The sequence below is a fragment of the Schistocerca piceifrons genome, chromosome 10 (genome assembly GCF_021461385.2).
Source record: "Schistocerca piceifrons isolate TAMUIC-IGC-003096 chromosome 10, iqSchPice1.1, whole genome shotgun sequence".
Classification (NCBI taxonomy): domain Eukaryota; kingdom Metazoa; phylum Arthropoda; class Insecta; order Orthoptera; family Acrididae; genus Schistocerca; species Schistocerca piceifrons.
Window position 1 is genome coordinate 53,191,158 of NC_060147.1, and position 26,952 is coordinate 53,218,109.

The 26,952-nt window shown below is 40.4% G+C and overlaps 1 protein-coding gene across 1 annotated transcript in view; it reads left to right on the forward strand.

Annotated features, from left to right (window-relative positions):
• LOC124718966 (tubulin-specific chaperone D) overlaps window positions 1-26,952 on the forward strand; it is a 189,516-nt gene that overhangs the window by 14,273 nt on the left and 148,291 nt on the right. Inside the window, exons 4-5 of the mRNA XM_047244636.1 lie at window positions 21,445-21,640; window positions 26,657-26,936. Of these exons, the coding sequence (XP_047100592.1) occupies window positions 21,445-21,640; window positions 26,657-26,936 (476 nt within the window). The remainder of the gene's footprint in view (window positions 1-21,444; window positions 21,641-26,656; window positions 26,937-26,952) is intronic.

The window sequence follows — 26,952 nt, forward strand, 5'->3', positions numbered from 1 at the left end:
AAAAGTATCAGTAAGTAATTTTGTTTTATCAAAAATCAAGACAGGTTGGGAACCTGTGCTGCAGAGAATGTTCATCAACTGTCTACTCGGTGTCTACTTTTAAATGCGTGTAGTAGCAGTGTTGGGAATTTTGCCTCCTGAAAGTAAGTTACTGGCTAGTCATTCTGATTCACTACTTTGAATATATACTGCGATGGTCACAATTGATTAACCAAGTAATGAGACAGAGAAACATTCAGTTGAGAAAAGTAATAAATTACGGGACAAAATTGCTGAGCTCAGGAAGCGAAATGTGTAGTATTGTCAATAGGCACTTTAACAATTATGCTACAATTTTCAAATTTACAAAAAATGACAAATTCTTTGCGTAATTCCACTTCCATTGCTTTTGAAAGATATTGCTAGTATTAGAACTGTTTGTAGTAGGATGTTACTTAAGCTCACCTTGTTGTTGTAAGGACATTTATTGATCTTACTTCACTGTAATATATTTTTATGACTGGCTTGACCATGCTTGTGCAAAGAAAAAGTTAACACTCTAATTATGCAAATAAGGCACATGTGACTTTGAAGTTCATTTCCACTATATTAATTGAAACGAGTTTTTATGAAGACTTTCACATACTGTCTGAAGCAGGCAAGCAAGCAAAGCCCTGCATTGTGGCCCTGGTGGGAAAGTCATGACTGACTGACTATCTTGTCATCCTCTGTCAATTGCCTCATTTGGGTGCAGTATGGAAAAGTGTGATGTCAACACACTGCTCTCCTCACCATTGTTGGTTCTATTGACCTTGTCACTCATCTATCTCCACAGTTGGCCTCATGAGGCTGATTCCACCTCATATATTAACTGAATTATTACCAAATCTGACTCCGTACTTACTCCCAACAGAAACCGCCTCACATTGTCACTGCTGCACCACATGAAATAAAATCACAACTACATACATTATTACTGTTACAGTAATTAAATTATAATCAACATTTTATGTTTTACAAAAAGTTTGTATATAAATCTCCAGATATTATAAAATTATTGGTTGAGCAGCATTTTCATATGACAGTGAAATAAATGATGACTTTTTCATCATAATTTTTTTCATTATATTTTAATTACTTTATAAATCCGATCACTAAAATGGATTCAGTGTTTGTATGTATTGTTGGTTTGTTGTAAATATACGTTTTGAGGTGAATAAACATTAGTGTCTGATCCCAGAGCTGTTGACTAGATGATAATACTAGAATCTCTGTGTACAGTAGATTTATGTAATAAAAATAAATGATATGTCTAAAGTACCTTAAATATGGCACAAAAGTGAAAATAAAACCCTCAGTGAGTGAAAATACAAATAAACAAAACATAAGTTATCCAAAATGTGCAAAGAAAATATGTACTACCCTGTCTGCCACATTACAACACACATAGACACGATGACACTGCCTAGCCTCTTCCCCCTCGACATCTGACTGACTCTGACACCTCCCCCTTCATCTTTTTTGCTATTGTCCTCACTACAGGTGGCTCCTTCTCATCTTATCATCCTGGGGTCTCAGAGATCTGCAATTCCCCAATCTATCCCTCTCTCTTTCCAGTGCAGAAACTATTGGTTCTGAAAGCTGAGTAATTTGTCACTTTTTCTTTTACATGCATGTATCGGCATTGCATGTTTTACTTCTTGAAGGTAAGCGCTGGCCACAGATTGTCTTACTGTTTATTAAGCAGGTATGTCTATGGGGTGGTTTGATTAGGAGACTGTGAGGTAACAATATCACATCTGGAACTGTTTTAAGTAAGAAGTTTCCCCAAGTTTGAAACCTTCTTGTTGGACAGTGTTCTAGTTTCTGGCTGAACATTTGGCCTGTGAAAGTGTAAGGTAACTCTTTCATGACAGTTCTCTCTCTCTCTCTCTCTCTCTGGTTATGATTAGTGAGCTAATCTGCATGTATTAAGAAATGTGGTAAATGTGCACCTTCAGCGTACTGTGACTTTTCCATTAGGTGCTGCAGTTGATAACTGTTATGCAGTGAATGATGATAAGTGAATCCGATGAATCAAGTCTCTGATGATGATGATGATGATGATGATGATGATGACTACAGATTAGTCTGTCACCACAACCAGTTTTCTTTCAGTCAAATTCTGGCAACCAAACTTAGACCTTGGATTACAGCACAAATCAATCCTTCACCACAGCCAATATTTTGTCAGTCACATTCGTTGGCCTTGCCAACTCACAACCAAATTATAACATTGGAATATGAAACAGTGTCTCAATAAATCCTGTTACCTTCTGAGAAACATACAATACAAGAAATAAGTACAAAAACCAGAACCAACATCATAATCGATAAAAGCCAAATGAATAATTTTATTTCACACACTCTGTATTGAAAACAAAAGTAATCTATTTGTCTACCACTGAAAGAAGTCATTAGATTGAGCGATTCTCATTGGCTACCGTGTACAATTACCTGATTGGCTACAAACAACAATAATAAATTTATCAACAGCAGCATGCAACAGAAGAACTGTAGTATGCAGTAGTGCAGTGCACTTTACCTGGAAATGCAGGTAGTGTTCTCAGAAGCCAAACAAAATTATAATTTAAATATTTTGTAAGCTCGGCGGAAGTGATGGGAATGAAAATCAATTACTTTGTGTGTGTGTGTGTGTGTGTGTGTGTGTGTGTGTGTGTGCGCGAGCGCGCGCGCGTGTTTGTGTTTCACACCACAGAAAATGTTTGTTGTAGGTTTTTGAGAAAGAAGCAATCAGAGATAGATGCTATGAGTGCTGTCTGGCTGTTAATGATAAAAACTTGAAAATGAATTGCAACAGTTTTAATTAAGTGTTGTCTGTGAAATTATTCAAAAAATGCAATGTTCTTTGTATGATATATGTACCGATGTTGGATATATTTTTTCTGTAATTTTTTAGAGAGAGATGAGAAAAACGAGATAGCAGATGGACACTGAAAAAAGTTATTCAAGATTGTGTAAATATGTATTGTAATTTGTTTTAGACTGAATATAGTACATTATTGGAAAGAGCTGATTTTCATTGTCTGGACTGCAACTTTCTGTTAAGGATAAAATAATTTCTGAAGTTATAAGTGTTAGATGTTGGTTTGCTGTGATAGAAGAAGTAATTTTGAATCTGAGCATTGCATTTCACTTACATGTGGCCGATTATGGCCTTCTTTACAGAGCAGCATAGCTTGCCATTATATCTTCGTGCAAATAAAAATATAGTCAGCTTCGCAAGATTTGACAGAAAATATTACTAATATGATGGCAATGGTGTTACAGTATTCTTATGAAATGCGTTGTTGGACATCTGTACACTGTTCTCTGTATGTGTGGTAAATATTGCCTCCTATTGTGTTAGGTGGGAGGTGTAGTAACATCTTTAAACTTGGATACTTTTTTTTTTTTTTTTTTGCAATACTTGGACTGCAGATTGTTAGTCTCTGAAGTTGCCACACCAGTAATTAACTTTCTAACAGCAAACTCACCATCATTTCTGATATAATTGGTTCGATTTACGCTGATATCAGTGTACTGTTACTGCTACTGATATAGTAATAGTAGCCTCTTAAGAGGATTTACCAGAATCAACACCTGCTTGGAGAGTACTGTGAAATTTCAGCAAGCGAAGTTATAAGTGTATGTTATCTTAGGGTCACTTAGCTGTTAGCATCCCTGAAAGCCAAGTGCATATATGTTGATGTGGCCCATGCAAAGAGGAGAACTTAAACAAATATTTAATAGGGACTTGCATAAAACAGCTAAACTGAAGATTCCAAGTTACCAATAGCAAGATGCAAATTCCATTGAGATTCACTAATAACTTGTATGAGGGCATGCTGAAAAGTAATGCTTCCAAATTTTTATTCTGTTCTCAGTATCAGTTGAGGTATTACATGTCACGTGTATTACTTTACCACTTTACTGACACAAGTTGCAATCCTCTGTTGCTAGAGGGCTGTAAATTGTAGGATGTAACATGACAGTGTAACATAACTATGTTGGTGCCTGAGAGACCACTCAGAAAACTGAAAGCACAAATTTGAAGAAGTTATCCGTATGTGGAGCACCCTCTTCTTCAGCATGACAATGCCAGACCATACACGAGCACTGGGGCAACCACAACAACCCGCCACTATGCGTTCACTGAACTTGAACACGTTTGAGGACTTAACTGTGATAGTGATGAGGCGGTGCAAACAGAAGTGAGATTGTGGCTCTATCAATAAAATCAAACAATCTACAGTGACGGTGTCAATGAATGGCCCTCATTGGGAAAGACATGTTTGTTGACAGGTGACTTTGTTGAGAAATAAATATGTAGATGTGAAGACTAAAGATGTAGAATGTTAACAAAATTGGTTTTATTTGAAAAGCTTTTAGAGTTTTCACGTGAAAAATTTGGAGGTGTTACTTTTCAGCATACCCTCATAAAAACACACCACAGCATGCAAAAATAGGAACTGCCTTACCTTATCCAACATCCATTACATTAAGGTGATACATGTGTAGAATTCTTGCATTGGTGTCTTAACTATAGTTACAATTAAGGAAATGGTACAGACAAAATAAATGCATCTTAGTAACAATATATAACTTTGTTTGGTTTAATTTGTCAGTTATGAAAAGACTAACTTGGCAGTGTTGCGTACTATTAGTGTAACACTATATAAGAATTAATTGATTATTTATACATCGAATAGCATCAGAGTAACATTTGTTTTAGCATTCTTCATATAAAAATCATTATTTATGTAAATTGGCCAGTAGGCTCAATCATTGTAAATTTTATATCATGTGCAGGTAAGTCACTAGTGACAGTGTTACTGGTTAGGAGGCAGTAAAAAATTTCAGCCATGACAGGCTAGGTAACTTTTGTTATGGGCCAAACACACAGTATGGAAAGGCTAGTCGAGAGTTGTTGTTTAGGGAAAGAAAAGGGCAGATGTTGGAGTGAAGACTGACTTACATAATGCAGACAAGTTGGTCGTCTTAGTTTCTGGGCAGTAGGCAGCCACATAGTTGAAATCCACAAATTTTGGGACTGTGATGTTTTTATGAAGCATTTTACCTTGTGCACTCAAAAGGTTTCACCCCAAGGCTCACCGCTCTTTAGTTTGGCGCTTGGTGAATTTGTGCTTGGCTACCACAGAGCCTCAGCCTTTGCAGCACCTTTCCCCTTTCTGTGCTGCATGTCTATCCTCCTGCTATTCTTCTACCCCTCCCTGGGGGAACATGTCTTGAATATTTTCAGGAATGCATTCCGAAGTTTTGATACCCTGGAACCAGAACAGTCCCTCATCTATTTTTCTTTCTTTCCTTGTTCTCCATCTCCTCCCCTTCCTCTGCTTTAGCGTTTGAGGTTTCTCTTTGTTTTTCTTCCTACCTGTATGCCTCTGAAGGCTGTCCCATGCATTTTACACATAACAGGTGACAGGGTAATGCGTAATTCCCAGCCCTGGGTTGACAGGTAGGGTTCACACATATCCCCTTGTACAGGCCAGGCCCAGAGAGAGGTAATTGCCTGAGCTGTTACCTTCCCAATTGCCAGCTGGTGCCTCTGTCTGGAGTTCAGGAGGTGTTACCTGAGGTGTGAATATTCCTCTCTGAGGGGCTCCCCAGTTGGGAGGAGCACACCATCGGAGACACTGTCAATCATGGGGAATTTATCTCAATGAACCAGTCACCTCCATCTAAGTCTACATCTGCTAAACGTAAATGGAATGAGGTAAAGATTCAACTATTCTCCCAGCTGCACCTCGGTTCCTTGTGGTGTCACGTACCAAAGGAAGTCAGTCTTCCACTGCAGTTAATCTGTTTACTATTTAGAAGGGTGTTGATGCAATTGCAGGACCTGTGTAATCCTGCTCTAGCTCTTGTAATGAGCTTTGCTTCTGGAGATCAATTGTGATTTTCAAGCCCAACAACTGTGTACAGCTTTGCTCGTCCACGGCTGTCCTGTTCATGTAGAGGCCCATCGCATGCTGAATGTTATTTACACTCGGCTGGATGACGGTCTGAGCAAGGGGGAAACCCAATATTATCTCTCTCATCAGAGCGCCACTGTGGTCTACCAAGTAAAGAAAAAGCTTGATGCAAACTTAGTACGCTCTTTTTCTTACATTTGATGGAGTAGTGCTTACATTGAAGATTAAGCCAGGCTATGAAGTCATCGCAATCTGAACATGCACTCCAAACCCAATGTGTTACAACCAGTGTCAACATTATAAACTACCAGTGTCAGTGTTATAAACACACTCGTGTGTCCTGTCAAAACACGACCAAATGTGTTACTTGTGGTAGAGATGCTCATGAGGGCGCTTGCTTGCCTCCTCCTCCCCACTGTATCATTTGTAATGATGACCATGCCACATTCTCCCGTGAGTGTCCCATGTATCTTGATGAGCGGGCCATCCAGGAGATCCAGATGAAGGAAGAAGTAACCCTACCCTTGCAAGTTGTTGGATTGTCAAAAGCCCTGCATTTTACCATCCAGCACTTACAGCACCAATCTTGCTGTGCCTTGCTCCGGAAAGGACATGGCTATGCAGACTTGTGACCTCAAATTCAGTACTGAAGCTGTGAAATCGCATGGTGTCAGTGTAACGTCCCATTCTCCTTCTCCAACAGCTGCTTGACAAGACACCAGAGTATCGCCTCCGGTGGTGAAATCACCTGCTACACAACCCAAAAGCTGGAAAGGACCAAAAAAACACTCCCATGAAGACTTTTTACATTTCTCCAGCCAATAAAAATCTCAAGTTTTCATCCACCAACTTTAAAGGCTCTAAGAAATCGAATAAAAGCAAATGATCTGCTCCTTCCCTAACTCAGAGATCAACTTCAACAGTGTTGCTCTGCGATATCTTCACCCGACCAGCCTCCATATTGCTGGTGCACACTGCCTGCTGTTTTTCTACCCTATAGTCCGCAGGCTGGCTCAGTGAGAATGCCAATGTTTCAGTCAGTTTCATGGAAAAGGATCCTCCAGCCTCTGCACCCTACAGCAGTGAGTCCACGAAGGCTGGCGTTCAGCAGCCGCTAAGCTGACTACCGTTCATTTGTTTCCTCGTCCCCATTCCCTGTTATGACTGTTCTTCAATGGAGTGTTCATGCCATTACATCCAACAAGGAGGAATTATGGCTGTTCTCAGAATCGCAGCATCTTGTGGTTTGCTGCCTCCAACAAACGAAATTGCATCCTCGTGACAGCTTTGACCTCTCTCATTTCCTTCTGGTCTGCTTTGACTTCCCCCTGAGGACCGCATCCTATCTCGTGGGATTTTTTGGGGGGGGGGGGGGGGGGGGCATGCTGCTTATTCAGGATGATGTCCATAGCTAAACCATCTCATTGAACACCTGGCTATGAGCCAATGCAGTCTAGATTTTCCTTCGTCATTTCACCTTTTCTCTTTGTTATATCTACATCCCTCCATTATTCGCTGCCTCCAGGCCGGACTTACTTCATCTGATTGGCCAGCTTCCACTCCCATTTTTGCTGCTTGGCGACTATAATGCCAAACATCACCTTTGGGGCTCTTAGAGGATCTGTCCAAGAAGTTCCTCTTGGCTGATTCTCTTAATCAACTCAGCCTCATCTGTCTTAACACTGCTGGAGCACTCACATTCCTTTTAGATTCCACACACACCTATTCCCATTTGTACCTCTCATCCTGTACTGCCCAGCTTGCCCATCGTCTCGAGTGGTCCTATCTCTCTGACACGTATTTGAGCAATCATTTCCCATGCACTATACATTTGCTGACTCCTACCCCACGTGCATATAAACCCAATTGACAGCTTTCTGAAGTCAATTGGAGGCTGTACTCCTCCCTGTGAGATTGAACATGCTCTCACCTCATCCCAGTCTTCCATCCCATGCCATTCAGACATTGTAGCGTCTTTTTCTTGCAAGAAAGCACTTTCTCCTTCATATGTACAATCACATTTGGGCGGATGGCACGTTTCCCAGATGCTGGTGTGAAGCCACTGTCATATCCATACCTCAGCCTGGTAAGGAAAATCACCTTCCTTCTAGCTACACTTCTCTGACCAACTGTCATTGCAAGGTGATGGAACATACGGTTCATATAGTTATATGGATATGGTGTCTGTTCTTTCGGACATGTCCGAAAGAACAGACACCATATCCATATAAGTATATATTTCTGGCAACACCGGCTATGACCTTCTTCTTCTGTGCGGATGCACACATATTCCCCAAACTCTTACGGGACTTGGTAAGAATGCCTTCCACGAGTAATGAGTGTGTTGGAGTGTGTGGACATACAAGGTGAGCATGTGGGTCTTGTGGGAGGCGTGCACGAGATAGTCCCTGCAGTCGCGCTATCCTCTGTGCCCTCAGTGGCTCAGATGGATAGAGCGTCTGCCATGTAAGCAGGAGATCCCGGGTTCGAGTCCTGGTCGGGGCACACATTTTCACCTGTCCCTGTTGATATATATCGCCACCTGTTAGCAGCAGAAAGTATTAATATAATTCTGATTTCATATCGTTCATGGCTAGCTGATATTGTGGCTCGAGACTCGCAGTCCACTAACCACTGTACAATGTGGATTTTGTGCATGCTGTTCTGCAGTTGACCATCTTGTCACTTCACCAACCCATGTTGTAAATGTTTTTCTACAGAAATAACAGAGTGTGGCCATGTTTTATGATTTGGAGAAAGTCTGCGACACCTGCTAGAGGACTGGTATCCTTCGTACTCTATACATGTGGTCCTTCTGCCTGCCCCATTTCCTTCAGTAATTTTTAAAAGACCGAGTGTTCAAGATACATGTGGGTTCAGCTTATTTGGACACCTTTATTCGGGAGAATGGGGTGCTTCAAGGCTCCGTCCTGAATGTCATTCTCTTTGCTGTGGCCATTAATCCTATTATGGACTGTCTCGTGTGAGGCATCTTTGGCTTGCTTTTCATCAAAAACTTTGCGATCTATTGACATTCTCCATGGACTTGTGTACTTGATCGGTGTCTTCAGTGATGTCTGATGTATGGATTGTCTTTACTCATGGAGCTTTCGATTTTCTACTGACAAAACTGTTTTCATAAATTTCTGGCAGCGCAATGGGTTTCTTCCACTGGCTTTACTTCTTGGGCCTTTGCTCTTCCGCTTGCTGAAACTGCAAAATTCCTGGTGCTCATGCTTGACAGGAAACTTACTTGGTCATCCCACATGTCTTACCTGGCTGCCCACTGTACCCAGTCCCTCAATGTCCTGTGTGTCCTAAGCAGCACTTCCTAGGGAATGGATCAGACTACCCTCCTCTGTTTGTACTGACCCCGTACCTGTTTGAAACTAGATTATGGGTGTTTTGTTTATTCATCTGCACATCTGTCCATTGTACGCTGTCTTAATACAATCCACCATTGTAGAATACTCTTGGCCACTAGCGCCTTTTACACTAGCTGGTTGAGAGTCTCTATGCAGAAGCTGCCGAACTACCACTGTCATACTGGTGTGGTGATCTCCTCCTCCTCCTCTTCCTCCTCCTCTTCCTCTTCAGTGGATACCCATGTCATTTGTCTGCCATGTCCAGCCACCCATCCTATGCTCTGTTTTTTGATGACTCCCTTGACCACGAGTATGGGATGCACCCTTCTTCTCTGTTACCGCCTGGCGTTTGCTTTCGTCTACTGCTCCTGCAGCTTTAACTTCATGCTACCTGCCATGTTCCTAATGGTTGTGAATCCTTCACTGGCTTGGATTTATGCAGCACTCCATGTTCATCTGGAACTTCATTCGCTTCCCAAGGACACTACTTTAGATTCAGTCTATTGCTGTAAGTTTCTTAATCTTCACACACAACTTAGCAACAGCACATTCATGTACACTGATGGCTCTAAGCTTGACTGTGGTGTTGATTGTGCCTTTGTCATTGGCATCAACCATTCTTGGTATTGGCTTCCAGAGCACTGCTCAGTTGTTGCAACAGAGCTCTTCGCCCTCTATCAGACCGTGCAGTACGTCTGGCAACAGGCTTTTTAACTGTGTCATATGCTCTAATTCTCTCAGTGTTCGTCAGAGCCTCTGCGTTCAGTGCCCTTTCAGAGCTTCTGTGTGCTGTACACAGCCCATCCCTTATTGAAATGGATCCAAGAAAGCTCGCACTTGTTCACTGTTGAGGGCTTCCTGCTCACATTGGTCTGACAGGAAAAGAGGCTGCTGATGTTGCTGCCTAGGCTGCAGTCCTCCTACATCAGCCTGCTAGCTCTTCTATTCCTGCGGATGATCTCCATGTTGCTGTCTGTTGGCAGATGGTGTCACTTTGGCACCACCGCTGGTCTTCTCTTCATGAGAACAAGCTCTGGCGAATTAAACCACTCCCAGCAGTTTGGCCGACCTCTTCACGATCTTCTCATCGTGAGAGAGGGAGAGAGAGAGAGAGAGAGAGAGAGAGAGAGAGAGAGGTTTCCTATAGGGCACTCTCTTTTTAGCCATTGCCATTTGTTAAGTGATGAACCACCACCACTTTGAGCTCATTGCTATCTACTTTCGAGGGTTTGCCATTTCTTGACCGAATGCCCTTTTTTCAGCCACTTATGTTCAAGTATAATAATAATAATAATAATAATAATAATAATAATAAAAGCTAATTTGGTTGTTACCACACAGCCCATAGAGGCTCAACTCGATAAAAAACATATTTTCATCAGGTGATATGACAAAAGGAGTAGTAACTGTTAGGAAATGAAATTCGTTCTTCATTTAGCACTGTGTACATGGCTGCCAGATGGCATTGTTATCACAACAATTTTTAGCCACAAAAGGACCAGTATTTTTTTGTTAAATAAATACTTTTATTTAAAACTTTACACTACAGTGTTGTCTAGTTTAGTCAGTCATATTGACTCCAACTAATTGCATTCATTTAATGCTGTAATTAATAAGATCTGCACATAAAATTTCATGTATTTTAATTTGATAAGGGTACGATCATGCACAGGTTTGTGATTGGCTAATACATAGCAATTTTTGAGCCAAAGACATTATTTCATGTCTATTCATGAACTCAAGTTTCCCATACAGTGTATCAACTCACAGGTGATTTTATCATTGGTGTGCTTAACAGAGAGTGCTTAAGAAAGCTTGCAAGGTGAAGTGAGCACATTTATAATTGGTCTCATAGTTAGTTGTAAATCTTTAATCAGGCACCATTGCAGCCCTACAGTTTAGTAATTTTGTACATGCACTCTAAATTAAGTACGCAAAGGAGTGTGGGTCGAACAGTGTTCAGCAGCTCTGTCACTCCACGAGTCCCACTTCAACATTCCGATAGCCAGATCTCAAGCTGGGCTTAGCTGAAGGCCACTGTCTTTATTTTTTATGTTACACATGTAGTTCTGTAGAACCAAATTGGAGGGCAAATATACATGACCATGGAATGAATCGGCCCATAAAATTAATGCAGGAAAAGTTAATAACAGATAAAATAAAATTCACAGAAGTCTTGCACAGTTTAAACTATTTTCCAGGAGCTCCCCAATGGAATAGAAGAAATGAGCCATGAGGAAATTCTTCAGTTTAGACTTGAAATTGTGAGCATTACTGCTAAGGTTTTTTAATTCTTGTGGTACTATTCGAAAAAATATGCAGCAGAACACTGCATGCCTTTCTACACAAATCAAGGAGATGAAATACAAATGTACGTTTCTTCTTAGTATTATCTGAATGAACGCTGCTAATTCTTAGGAATAAATTCATATTGTTAACAACAAGCGACATAAAAATATTGAGGGGCCAATGTCAAAATTCCCAGGCTCTTTAACAGGGATTGACAAGAGATTTGCAAACTTACACATGTTGCTCGAACTGCCCACTTGTGAGCCAAAAATATCATGAAGGGGAGGAGTTACCCCAGAATATAATGCTGTCTGTCATAAACAAATGAAAATAAGCAAAGTAGACTAATTTTCATGCTGGGCTATCATTTATTGCAGATACTGTTCTAATGGTAAATGTAACAGCATTCAATTTTGGAACAAGATCCTAAACAAGAGTTTTCCATGACAGCTTACCATATATCTCAACAATTAGAAATTTGGATTGTCAGACTCACTAATATAAAATAAATTTTAACTCGTGCAGGAAATTAGCATCTTTTATAAACTATATTTGTGATGAAATTGTAAACTTCATGTACCAGGTGTACCTGTACGAAAAGAGCGTTTTTTTTTTTTTTTTTTTTTGTGTGTCAAAATGAAACACTAATTTTGAATTGAAAAGTAAAAACATTTTATTCAAAGTACTGACCATTGTTTTCTATACATTTTGACCACCTTTCTGGCAATTTGTGGACACCACGCCAATAGAAATGTTCGTCTTTTGAAGCAAACCAATCAGACGCCCAATTTTCGACTTCTTCATAGGAACTGAAGTGTTCCTAAGCCAATGCGTGTCCCATTGATGAAAACAAATGGTAGTCAGAAGGGTCCAAGTCTGGCGAATACGGCGGGTGGGGTAGCAGCTGCCAGCCAATTGTTTTGATTGTATCCTGAACCAGTTTTGCTTTGTGTGCAGGTGCATTGTTGTGTAAACAAATTACTTTGCCATGTCTTCTGGCCCATTCTGGTCTTTTTTCGATCAATGCATAGTTCAAATTGATCATTTGTTGTCTGTATGGATTAGTATTCACAGTTTCACCGGGTTTTAGAAGCTCATGATACACCACACGTTTCTGATCCCACCAAACACAGAGCATTGTCTTCTTGCCGAATCGATCTGGTTTTGCAGTCAATGTTGATGGTTGTCCAGGATTAACCCATGATTTTTCCCGTTTAGGATTCTTGAAATAAATCCATTTTTCATCGCCAGTAACAATTCGGTGCAAAATCGATTTTCTTTCATGTCTTTGAAGCAAAATTTGACAAATGGTTTTTCGGTTTTCCATCTGTCTTTAATTCAATTCATGTGGCACCCATTGTCCACACTTTTGGATCTTTCACATAGCTTTCAAACGGTCAGAAATTGTTTGTTGTTCAACATTTAGCATTGCTGCAATTTACTTTTGACTCAAAGTATCATCTTCATCCAATATTGCTTGCAATTCGGCGTCTCCGAACTTTTTTGGTGGTCTCCCATGTTCTTCATTTTGTACATCAAAATCATTATTTCCGAACCATTGAAACCATCTTTTGCATGTTGCTTCTGATAGAGCATGATCACCATATGCCTCGACAAGCATTCGATGCGACTCTGCAGCACTTTTTTTCAAATGAAAACAAAAAATTGATGCTTTCCGCAAATCATCACTTTCTGGTACAAAATTCGACATTGTTAACACGAGGAAAACATATGATGTTGATTGTTCCATGACTTGATGTGTACTAAATATCTTTGACAGATGCCATACTAACCAAACAAAAAAAAAAAAAAAATTAAGGCTCGTTCACAACAAACGTTCCCTTTCGACACATTTGTATCTTAATCCTCATTTCATACTGGTACACCTGGTATATGTAATCATCATAATCCATCAGCCAGATGTCTTAGTCACCCCTTAGGGGACTGCGTGATATTAGTGTGTAATTTCTATTCTATTAATCATATTACATTCAGACTTAGAATTCTTACACACTAGATGTTCTAATTGTTCTTCAATGTGTGGTACTTCTTGAAGCACATTTGCTTATGAAGCGGTACCTTGCGAATGAGCAGATGTAGTGGATTTCCTTCCTCAACTTGTGTGTGCTGCAAACATTGCAGAGTTTGGGAGGGTATTTCTTAGTCCCTGATTCAACAGGTGCCTCCAGTTTGGGTTTCCTCATATCACCTGATAGTGTTTGAGAATGGTCCTGTTTAGGTGTTCAAGATATTGGAGTTGCCTTCTTGTGCCATTTGACAGCCTTTCTCAGGACTGGGTTGCACAACAAATACTGGTCTGCTCTCCACACCCTTCATGTGTTTACCTTACTGAATGATACAGCCAGGCTTCTTCACATCATCCCTCTTCCTATCTACACTCATAATTGTAGCTGGATGTACAGTACTAATCATTCATACCACCAGCTTGTTCTTCCAATAATATAAAACTACATTCCCTTCTGGCAGTGCACACTTTTCTCTTTCAACTTGAGATTGTGTACAGCAGTTGAAAACTCAGGTGGAAGTCCCCTATTGGCCCTTATTGTCCCACAGACCCTAGTCTTCCATGCAAGCAGGCTATTTTCAGTTGTCCTCCTGTTGTAATAGTTGTCCTGATTTAAATGATGTCAGATGTCTAAATGTGGTACCAATACAGGAAAAATTATTTTGTCCAATCTTTTCCTGTCCTCACACTATGTACAGTATTTCTATGTTACAGATCTAACCCATTGTATCCTTAGATATCATTCATGCAAGAAGGCTTTGCAGGGTTGTAGATATTAAGCCTTAGATGGCCTCTCCAAGATATCATGGTCTCAGCAAGTGATACCACTTGTATGTGCTTAAATAAGGTCTGAAAATGATCCACAAAATGGAGATCTGGCTGGTCCTTACAGAGTCTGTCTGCAAGATTATCCCGGTGTGAATTGTCGGAAAAGTGGCATGCAATCCATCTCTCTTCCCATCGATTGCGACTCATTAGCTGTTTGCCGATAGGAATTTCAATCGAGAGGCTGTGCTCCAGTACTCCTGACAACTGTCTTTCCTAACTCATCCTATCACAAGAATGATCACTAAAAATAGTTTCATTTTAACAATCAAAATGTCAGGCCACTTTAGTGTCTTGGGTGACACTTAAAAGAAAAACAAAAGAAACACTGTCCGAACAGACCATGAAAGCTCAATGATACCGACCAGCTGCCATGTCATCCTCAGCCCTTAGGTGTAATCTGATGTGGATAGGGAGGGGCATGTGGTCAGCACACTGATCTCCCGGGCAGTTTTCGTGACCGGTGTCGCTACTTCCCAATCGAGTAACTCAGTTGGTCTCGCTAGGGCTGAGTGCACCCTCCCCCCCCCCCCCCCCCCCCCTCCTCTCCTTGCCAACAGCATTGGTAGACCAGGATGATGACCCATCCAAATGCTAGCTGAGCCACACAGCACTTAACTTTTGTGATGTGACAGGAATTGGTGTTACCACTGCGGCAAAAAGGTTAGATTATGTCACAAAAATATGAGGTAATTCATCACCAAAGAAACCTCTGAAGTACAACATGGATCATCAGAAACAAATGTAATGTCTGAGTGACCTTCAGAAGGTTCCAGATGTGTGACTAGATTATTTGTAGAATAACCATTGTTTGTATCCATTCCTCGTAAACAAATGTCTACCTTACATCACTGCTAGCATTGTTGTCACTCACCAACACAAGCAGAGGTTTCCAATGTTTATTTGATGTAGAGGGCACAAACTCACTGGCACTGGCACTAGTGTTATCACAATTGTCATTCTCTTTATCACTTTGTTATATCCAATAACAAATCTGCATATAAATCATGAAACATTTCATCATTGCACAAAGCATATTGTCAATGGTGTGCCAATCTTAGGTGTTGACTTCTGTCTCGTGTATACTTGCAGCTATCATGATCATACAAGTGATCAAATATACTGGCACTAACATATACACTCTTTATCATGATCATAAAAGTGATCAAATATACTGGCACTAACATATACACTCTTCCCACTACTGCACACCTTGCCAGCAAATAGTTCAGACTTTACCCAACAGAGAGTAGAAAAGGCCATAAATGATATCCATGCAGGAAAATGGAGATTTCCGTTCCCTGTCATCCACCGCTGGGTACTGTAATATGGAGATCTCCAGGACCTGTCATCAGTTTAACTAAATGGGTTTCACACGCTGACATAAGGACAATACTCAGCTTGGCTGGAAGTCTGTCCACCATTCTGACTGACAAAGGCAACTTTGTAAATTTAGTGACGTGTCAGGTCTCCTGCCTAAAGTGTTAGGTGGAGAAAGTCGGTGATCTTTGAGTGGATGGCATTTCCATCTTTTTTTTTTTAAGTAGTCAGCCATTCATTTAACATGCAATATGTTATGAAAATTTTTTTCCAAGTGACTGGAGGAATTTAATATGTAAAGAGCACATCTTTGTGAAGACAGGGCTAGACATTCTGAAGAAACCTGCTAATGAGTGTTCCTGGGGAATTGTCACAACAATTCCACTTGCGAGAACAGACATGAGCCAAACCAAGAGCTGTGAATGTTGATATCGAGTAGAGTGGCGATAACTGTGCTGTGGGGTAATCATCATCATCACCATCATTATTGTAGTCGTCGTCATCACCATCACCATCACCATCACCATCACCATCATCATCATCATCATCTCCACCACTGCAACGTAAGTTGGGACAGTAAGTCAAGTATGCCATCTATCCACATACTGTGTAAACTATATTCTGTGTACTTTCATGTTTTAATTGCTCATATTGTATATTTGTGAGGAGGTAAAGTTAGGCGAGTGTGAGGAAACCTTGTAAAAACCATTGAGACTGAACAGTGTACAAGATTAATGGTCATTAACAAAATATAGATAATCAGTACAGATGTACTTTGTCATATGTTGATCTACATAAACAGGTCTCCCAATTACAAAACTAACAGAAGTAAAATGTATTTAGAGTAAACCAGTCTTAAGTAAGTGTCAAAATAGCTTGAATCATGCTTTCATGAAACCTTGTTATAAATTACAATTGACAGCGAGACATGCCCTGCAAATATTTGGGTTAGTGAACAATGTCACCCACTAGTATATGAGGGACTGGTGATAACTCCTTGACTTTATAAAGAAAAAAAAATGCTGTTACAGTTTTGAAAAAAAATATTTGTGCAACATTGTCTCCCTCGAGCTTAGCACATTTATGATATCTTTGTTCCAGATTCTTTAACCCATCTAAAAATAGAAATTTCGATTGTGTTGCACGCTAGACACCCACAGCCTTTGTAGCTTCCTCATTGTTCAGGAATTGTCTTCTCTTGAGGTTTTTCTTGAGGCATATGGTGTGGATGCATGAGGATTTCAGACTGATGATCTGCCAATTGTTGCCGTGTGATGGCTGCCTTGTGAGGAGGAGTGTATCTTACAGAAACAAGATTCCTTTTCTCAGCTTTCCTTGATGTTTGGAGGCCACTTGTTGCTTTAGTTTGTCGAGAAGTTCAACTTAGTACATTGTCGTGATGGCGTTACCACGTTGTAAGTAGTCAGTTATTTTGATTCCATCTTTATCCTGTAAGATTTATGCCAGCAACTTGTCTGCTGATCTGTGTGTTTCATGTGTGTACATTCATATTTCATTCATAATGACAAGACAGTCCAAAAATCCCACAGCATCTCTATGAAATTGGACCAAAATGGACTGTGAAGTCACCAGTCATCTATTCTTTTGGTCTGCATTCAGACATTTGGGAACCCATTTGGCTGAGAGCTTTCTCATGTCCAAAATCTCATGAATAATACGACCCACATCTTCTCCGGATATACCCATTGCCTCCGCAACCTTTCCAGCAGGCATCCTCCAGTCATCTGGGATCATGGAATGAACCGCATGTGCAGTTTTCAAAACTGTGACTTGAGTTGACCTTTCAGGATGCTCTTTTTCTTCTGTGCTGAAATGCCCTGTTTTAAATACAGCAACCCAATTCTTGACAGTGGAGTAGGAAGTGCAATTACCACTCAGTGTACCAGAGATAACATCATAAATTTGTTTGGCCATGTTACCTTTTTTTTTTTTTTTTTTTTTTTTTTTTTTTTTTTAAAAAAAAACCTATATGATCACAGCACAACACTCTTTCACCATGAATTCTCTGTTTTTTTGCACCATGTTCACTTCAAACCTGTCCAGAAAATTAAAAACCAATGTTACTGCTATGCAGGTACTATCACATATAGTGTACAGAACAACATTTAATGCCAAAACATCAGAATTAATCTACATCAGTTTTAATTAGGAGAAACCAAGGTCTCATTAGCACCCCCTCATATTCTTTGGGGTTTAATGGTACCAGTGATGTTTTTGTTGTTGGTTTGTACACTACTGTCCATTAAAATTGCTACACTAAGAAGAAATGCAGATGATAAACATGTATTCGTTGAACAAATATATTATACTAGAACTGACATGTGATTACATTTTCACGCAATTTGTGTGCATAGATGCTTAGAAATCAGTACCCAGAACAACCACCTCTGGCCGTAATAACGGCTTTGATACACCTGGGCATTGAGTCAAACAGAGCTTGGATGGAGTGTACAGGTACAGCTGCCCATGCAGCTTCAACACGATACCACAGTTCATCAAGAGTAGTGACTGGTGTATTGTGATGAGCCAGTTGGTCGGCCACCATTGATCAGACGTTTTCAGTTGGTGAGAGACTGGAGAATGTGCTGACCATGGCAGCAGTCGAACATTTTCTGTATCCAGAAAGGCCCGTACAGGACCTGCAACATGTGGTTGTGCAGTATCCTGCTGAAATGTAAGGTTTCGCAGGGATCAAATGAAGGGTAGAGCCACGGGTCGTAACACATCTGAAATGTAACGTCCACTGTTCAAAGTGCCGTCAATGCGAACAAGAGGTGACCGAGACGTGTAACCAATGGCACCCTATACCATCACGCCGGGTGATATGCCAGTATGGCGATGATGAATACATGCTTCCAATGTGCGTTCACTGCGATGTCACCAAACACAGATGCGACCATCACAATGCTGTAAACAGAACCTGGATTCATCTGAAAAAATGACGTTTTGCCATTCGTGCACCCAGGTTCGTCATTGAGTACACCATTGCAGGTGCTCCTGTCTGTGATGCAGACCACAGCCACGGTCTCTGAGCTGATAGTCCGTGCTGTTGCAAATGTCGTCGAACTGTTCGTGCAGATGGTTGTTGTCTTGCAAACGTCCCCATCTGTTGACTCAGGGATCGAGATGTGGCTGCACGATCCGTTACAGCCGTGCAGATAAGATGCCTGTCATCTCGAATGCTAGTGATACGAGGCCATTGGGATTCAGCACGGCGTTCCGTATTATTCTCCTGAACCCACCGATTCCATATTCTGCTAACAGTCATTGGATTTCGACCAACGCGAGCAGCAATGTCGCCATACGGTAAACCACAATCGCGATAGGCTACGATCTGACCTTTATCAAAGTCGGAAACGTGATGGTACACATTTCTCCTCCTTACACGAGGCATCACAACAACGTTTCACCAGGCAACGCCGGTCAACTGCTGTTTGTGTATGAGAAATCGGTCGGAAACTTTCCTCATGTCAGCACGTTGTAGATGTCGCCACCGGCGCCAACCTTGTGTGAATGCTCTGAACAGCTAATCATTTGCATATCACAGCATCTTCTTCCTGTCAGTTAAATTTCGCGTCTGTAGCACGTCATCTTCGTGGTGTAGCAATTTTAATGGCCAGTAGTGTATTTGATTTGCACGTGTGTTGATTTTGCATATAATGGTGTGTGAAGTTTGTTTAGAGTTTTTGCCATTACAGACCTCATGCCCAGTATGCCTGTTGTTGAATTGTGTTTATGTATAGCTCGAATGGCCAAACATATATTAAATCAAGTTTCAATTTTTGTGAATTGTTTTTACTTATAAGCTTTTTCTGTGTGTGTGTGTGTGTGTGTGTGTGTGTGTTTTTTTTTAGAATGTACTGTTCTGTTGGTTTATCAATTTTTACTTCTGTGGCATTTGTGTGATGTAGGTGGCATCATCCATTGGACATTTCTTTAGGTTGATGATGTCATAGGCCTATTGGTGTGATGCTTTGTTTATTGTCTCAAATATTTTGTGTGTACTTGCTGTATGCAATTAGTTAAATAAAAATGTCCCTATGAGATGGAAGATTTCTGTGGCAGAGTGCCATAAATACGTGTATGAAATGGCCTTTATATCTTAATTTTAATGTTTATTGTAGCATTGTAATTTTAGAAGTATTGGTGTCAATTTCATCGAATGCTAGATGACGACCGAACTATTTCATTTTGTTCTGTGGAAGTTTATTGTAGATTGGAACTAATTTTGTTGTCAAGAAGGAATTAAACTCAAGTGCACATTTATAAAATATATCTGTGTGACACATTTCAACAAAACCGTATACACAAAAGCAGTTGAAGTTGAACTTTTCTGCCAGATTAAGTCTGTGTCTTATACCAGATCTGTAACCTTGCCAGTCCCGTAGCTGTAGACAAGATTCCAGGCTTGAGTACCAGTCTGGGACACAGTTTTAATTTACCAGAAAGTAAACACTTTGATGTAGAGTGAAAAATTCTCTTTAAGGAGTCCAAGTTGTGAATAGTCTTCATGCAACCGTCAAAATGACTCTGAGCACTATGGGACTTAACTTCTGAGGTCATCGGTCCCCTAGAACTTAGAACTACTTAAACCTATCTAACCTAAGGACATCACACACATCCATGCCCAAGGCAGGATTCGAACCTGTGACAGTAGCGGTCGCGCGGTTCCAGACTAGAACCGCTCGGCCACTGCAGCCGGCCATGCGATCCTCACACTGACATATTTGTGGTTGAATGTTACTTATATATCAGCATTAGCTAAATCTGAAGACAGTGTCTAAAAGACCAAAGAAAGTGTGAACAAGTTTCTTTCAGAAAGACAAAACATGAAAGTAAGCAAGAAGAAAAGCGAAATCCTTGTATGTACTAAAGTTGCAATAAAAAGAAACCTATGTCTGATGAGAGACAATCCGAAGGAAATCGCCAGCTTTAAATACCCAGGTAGTAGAACAACTTATGAGGATATATCGTGCCAATGCTTGGAGCATTGCCCTATATGGCTCAGAGATGCAGACAGCTGAGGAACCAGAATGGTAAAGACTGCAGGCTTTTGAGGTGCAGTGTTTGAAAAATCCTGAAGATTTCATGGACAGAGAGAATGGCCCTTGGATTCTTTAACAGTGTAGGAGGGGAAACATCATTGTGGAGTACTATAAAGGAAAGAGGAGGCTGATAAGTTAGACACCTAGATCCATTCTTTGTAAACTTAATAGAAGGAAAAATACTTGGGAAGAGTGGGCAAGGAAAACAAGACTTTGATATTTTGAACAGATTAAAACAAGACCTGAAACTGTCAACATATTTGGAACTGAAGAGACTTGCAGAAGAGAGAGAAAAATGAAGAAGAAAATTACTGCCAACCAATCAACAAGCAGAGCACAAAAGTAGAAGAAGAATGACTGTATTAATTTACAATAAAGTTTGCTCACGGTTGCAATCCTTGTAACCATTGTTTACAAAGGCAAAAGTTAAAAGAAAGTATCTTTCACTCTGCAAACTAAAATAGTGATTAAACATCAATGTACTTTGCGAGCTGTATAAAAGAAAACGTATTTTATACAGTTTATAATTCCTCCATGTTTGTGTGTGTTTTAAAAGTAATTGAAGTAGACTCTTGACGGCATTTGCTCCTGCTCCACAGATAATTGCAGATGGAAACAGCCCAGTAGCTGCCAAGTGTGGGTGCCTGGCAGCCATTGCAGCTATTCTGAAGCACGGGAAGCGGGAAGACCTGCTGCCACACGCGCCCGACTTGTTGCGCTTCCTGCTCGGCATCAACTACCGGAATGACTCAGAAATTGTACGGCGGTATGCTATCAAGATTATGCAGAGGATAGGTGAGTGGTGTCTGTCTGTCGTTCTTTTCATGTGCGAATCATTTTTATCCATTTGTCAGTTAAATTTATCAGTATTACATGAAATTGAGAATGGGTACGTAGGACTGATGAGCCATATTTTAAATACATGGCATGCAGTGGTCATCCTCCTAACCACAGAAACATCCTTATTAAACTGTATGACTTTCCCAACCAACATCCATACTGCAAGTTCTTATCACGGTAGTCATTGCCACTGTAATGTTTGCGTAAATGTGATGTGTGTAGTTCGCCACTGGTGGCAATATCACTGGAGGCTCTTTACTCTTGTTACCGACTGGTCTGCAATATGTGCTTATTTTAGTTTATAAAAAAGTGTGCAATATAAATACAATTTAGAAGAGCGGCCTGTGACTACTGAAAGTATTAAGTACATCTGTGTGTACATAATGCAATACTTAACCCTCTCATATGTCATGTCCTCAAATGAGGATACACAATTTTTACCCCGTTTCTGTCATATTTTAAATCTGATGTGGTTGTAAGATCAGAAATTCCTTAAATGAGGACAAATAATAGTTTCAAGTATGTCTACAGTGTAAATTTTTGGCCTGTGGGAAGCTAAATTGTGTTGAATCCTGCCTAATTGTCAACTATGGGGAGTCTAGGAAACCTGCCTTCTTGGATCGCTAGACAACATTCAAATAAATCGTATTGATGAGTTTTTCTTACAATAAGATAAATGACAATACTTAATTCTGAGAATTACATAGATGAGTAGCAAGCAAAGGGCAACAGACAAAACAAGTAATGTTCTTCAGTATAACAATTCCAAGTTTGAGCTACATATAATGTACAAGCAAAGTAACGAGTGTTGACGCTTCTGTCCTAGTTGCTAGTCTTGACGCGCTGCTGTAAAACAGGCTGTGGCCAGTCGGGTGTGGTGCTTATGTTCTCTTTGCATAGAGGCCGCTGCTGTTGCATTTTCGTCCTGGAGAGGGGTTGGTCAGTGTGCAGTTGGTTGACACCTCCTTCACAACCCTCTCCGCTCTCTCATTCCCGACTGGCATGCCAGCACTTGATTTTACATCGTAACAAATTTTGTCGCTGCGTTGTTGATGTACCACTGAACCTTTGTTGTGAAAGTTGTACATTGATTTGTGGATAAAGTGCTGTGTTTGAATAGGTACGTGTTGTATGATACAGTATTTTATTGTGTGTAGTACTCAGTCATTTCTGAAATTTATCTAAACCTTTAAGTTTATTTGTGTATATTCATGGAAAGAACCACAGGGTTTATGCTGGCAGAATTTTGTGTAGCATTCCCTTCGTACTAAAACTGAAAGAAAATTGGAGTAGGGGAAATAATTACAGTCCTAAGGACATGGCAGTTGTTCTGTAGCAACACCAAAAGATGATGTTATGGTCATAAGTTTAATTGACAGTTCAATTGTAACTATTGGATCATTATATGCTGGAAGAGAACTGGAAGGGACTGCTAACCAGTTTAGCTGCATTAAAAAAAAGAAAGAAAGAAAGAAAGAGTTGACTTGACGGATTCTCTGCTTGCCCTTTACAATAATGATACTAGAAATCTTAGGAGTTACATGAGCATTTTCTGTGACATGCTAAATGTACCAGTGGTAACTGCCTGGACACTCTGGAAGTTGAATGAACAAGAAAAATATAGATCCATTAGCATTCAAGAGTTTCCTTTGGTAGAATGGAGACCTACAAGGGGAAAACAGATTACAAAAAAGGATAGAGGTTGACTTTCAGTTGAAGTTGTTGTTGAGTCATTCAAAAAAGAGAGCCTGTCATTCCATATCCAATGAGTTAAGATTTAATGATGGATCACAATGGCCTGCTAAGTCAAGTGGTCCAAATTCTGATAGATATTACAGTCAGGACTATTGATGTAAAAAATGTTACATCTGAGATAAGTGTCGTGTTTGTGTTTCCCTGGGTGTATGAAACAGTTTCCCTCCACAAAATAAAATTCAAAATAGTGTGTACACTGACTTCATGAAGTATTTGTTATTACTAATAAAAGTTCCGTGTAAGATGTAGTAATTTTTTTCTCACTGTCCCTGCATGAGGACACCTCCATAATGGTCTACACAAGTATGTTTTGTAGCAAAGTCTATATAAGAGAGATCTTAAAGTACCAAAAATAAATCAACATTTTTTTTTCGATATTAACTTCATAATTTGTGTGAGAGAGGGCTAAAGTTATGTTTATTGCTGGTCACCTCTAAACTGAACGAGGTGGCACATTGGTCAGCACACTGGACTCACTTCAAACTCGCATCTGGCCATCTTGATTAGGGTTTTCCATGATTTCCCTAAATCACTCAAGGCAAATGCTGGGATGGTTCCTTTGAAAAGGCAAAGCCAGTTTACTTTCCAGTTCTTTGGAAATAATCCGAACTTGTGCTCCAGTTCTAATTACCACGATGTTGGCAGCGTGTTAAACCATAACCTTCTCCTCCTTACTACTATAATATTTTATAACTATGTACTACAATAGTTCGTTTATCTACTATCTTTAACCGCCTACTCTCTGTGAAAAGGAATCTGTAAGGGTGAAGCAGTAGGTGTACAGGATAGGAATGTGGCTCGGGCAACAGAGCTGGTGAGTCTGTACGGCGTACAATGATGGTGATACGAAAGTGAGGATTAGGAGGGAGTGACAGGACAGTGTACGGAAGAATAGTTAGGTTAAGGGTGAGGATGCAGTGAGTTAGCAGAGATTGAAGCCATGAGGATTGCTGAAGCAATGGACATGTTTCAACGATACGTCCCATTTGTTCAGGTTAGGAAAGCCGATGCTGGGGGAAAGATAAAGGTGGCAGCCATCGAACTCAAGAATGTTGTGCACAGCAGCACTGGGTGGTCAACTATATTGTTGGTCACAGTTTGGCAGTGACCACTTATTCCGATGGACACTGGTCATGCCTACATAAAATACTTCCCAGAAACTGCACCAGAGCTGATACATCACATGGCTGCATTTCAGGTGACTGCTTTTGTTGTAGTGGGATGAGCCTGCTCCAGTCCTGTCACAAACTTATCCTCCAATTCTTCGGCCTTTTTTTGCAGTGTATTTTCTTCTTATTGCAATCACAGGGTGATTGCTTGTTTTTGGGGTTCTGTACCTCAATCGGTAAAAGCGGAACCATTATAGGATCAATTTGTTGTCTGTGAGTGTGACTGTTCAAAACCATATATCTCAGGAGTGAATGGATGTTTAAAGTTGTTACACTCTAAGCTCTACAGTCACTTGCTCGTGTAAATAAATCTAACATTCTTAGCTAGTGCAGCCAGAAGATATGACCATTCATGTAACATATTTTGATACTCGCAAACTGAGCTATCAAAACCTACAGGCTATTTCCCGTTGGCATAATCGTGAAATTTGCCAAGAAGCAAGGTTTCACACAACAACCAAAGGAAAAAATCTAAATTTTTTAAATTTGTTATCATACTGTCTGTCTGTCTGTCTATTAAGACCCCTTTTCCTCAGGAGCAGGTAGACGTATGAAGTTAAAATTTATATCGCACACTAATATCTATAGTCGCTTGCTAGTGTAATAAATCTAACATTATAAGCCAGTGCAACCAAAAGATATGACCATTTATGTAACCTATGTTGATACTCACAAACACATTCTTCAAAACTTTCCCCTTGATGTAGAACTTCAAACTAAAACATTCTTGAAAGCCTTTGAATCCCTGGAACTGACATATTGGCAGTATCAGTGTTGATATTCCTCGATTCCTGGAATGGATGAACTGTCTACATACATAATTAAGTTTGCCCGGGACCCTCAATGCACAAGTCATACTCCAACAGCCCAATTATTTTATTTTTTTATTGACTGTTTCTGAGTACCGAAAACAACAGCAGGCATAACTCGAGAGTCAATTACCTTTGTACAGAACAAATTTAAGATTCAATGTGAATGACTCGGGTTTCTTCGAGACATTCCTTAAGAGACAGTCAAATGAAAATGAGACAAAAAAAAGTATCAAAAGTAATCACCATAAATGTTAACACTTTTATCCCACTGAGAGACAAGATGGTTACTGCTCCCGTGGAAAAATATTTATGATTGTCTATATAACCATGATTGTACCTAGTTGTGGACCTCTTCATCCGAAGCAAATCAACAGCCGTGAAGAGCTTCCCAGTAAAACTTCTGCAGCGTAGCATCATTCTGTAGCAGGATGATGCCTGCCCACATGTTACCAGTTTCATTTAATCATGCTGCAGAAGTTTCACTGGGAAGCCTTCACACATCCTCCATATAGTCCCAATCTCTCCCCATGCAATTTCTATATTTTTGGAGCCCTGAAGAAAGATATTTGTGGCCACCAGTTTGCTTTGGATAAAGAGGTGCATGCCTATATAGAATAACAATTTCATACACTACCACAAACATTTTTCCGTGAAGGCATTGACTGTCTTGTCTCTCAGTAGGATAAATCTATTAACAGTTATGGTGATTATTCCTGAAATAATAAACACAATGTATTATGACTACTCTCTCTGGCTGCCCGCACTCTGTTTTGTCTGGCCTCAGCAGCCTGAGACAGTGGTCGCACCTGCGTGCGTGCGTGCGCGTGCGCGTGTGTGTGTGTGTGTGTGTGTGTGTGTGTGTGTGTGTGTTTTGTCTAATTCAGAACAAGGCCTTTTGGACAAAAGCTTACTTATTTAACAGTCTTTCTGTTGTGCCTGTCTGCAATTCAACATCTCCATTGTCATTATTCAATCCTGGATTTTCCATTGTTTGAAATAACACACAGTTTACTTACTTTTTCCATTTGTCTCATTTCCATTAGACTGCTCCAAATATTAATTTGTGTGTCCTGTGTGAGGCTTAATATGCTGTGGCAATATGGTGTTTTTTTCTAGACTACAAGCCCCTTGCCTAAGTACATGTGAAGATAGTGTTTACTGTTCCCCCCCCCCCCCCCCCCCCCCCCAAGCTGCAACAAAGTGTAAAAGACTGAACAACACTTGTTCTATATCAGGTCTGACATTCCTGAAACCCCGTGTTGCCAAGTGGCGGTACAACCGTGGCAGCCGTTCACTGGCGGCAAACCTGAGTGTGACGCGGACGACTGCCAGTGGTGACATTGGCGGTAGAACTGCCAACGGCGCCCCAGCAACTATCCCTGTCATGCCACAACACCAGCAGCCCGTGGTAGCAGCGCCAGAAGATGATGATGACGATGTGGAGGTGCCAGAGGAGGTGGAGGAAGTGATCGAGGAACTGATGCAAGGGCTTAGGGACATCAACACGCAGATCAGGTAAGACTTAATTTTC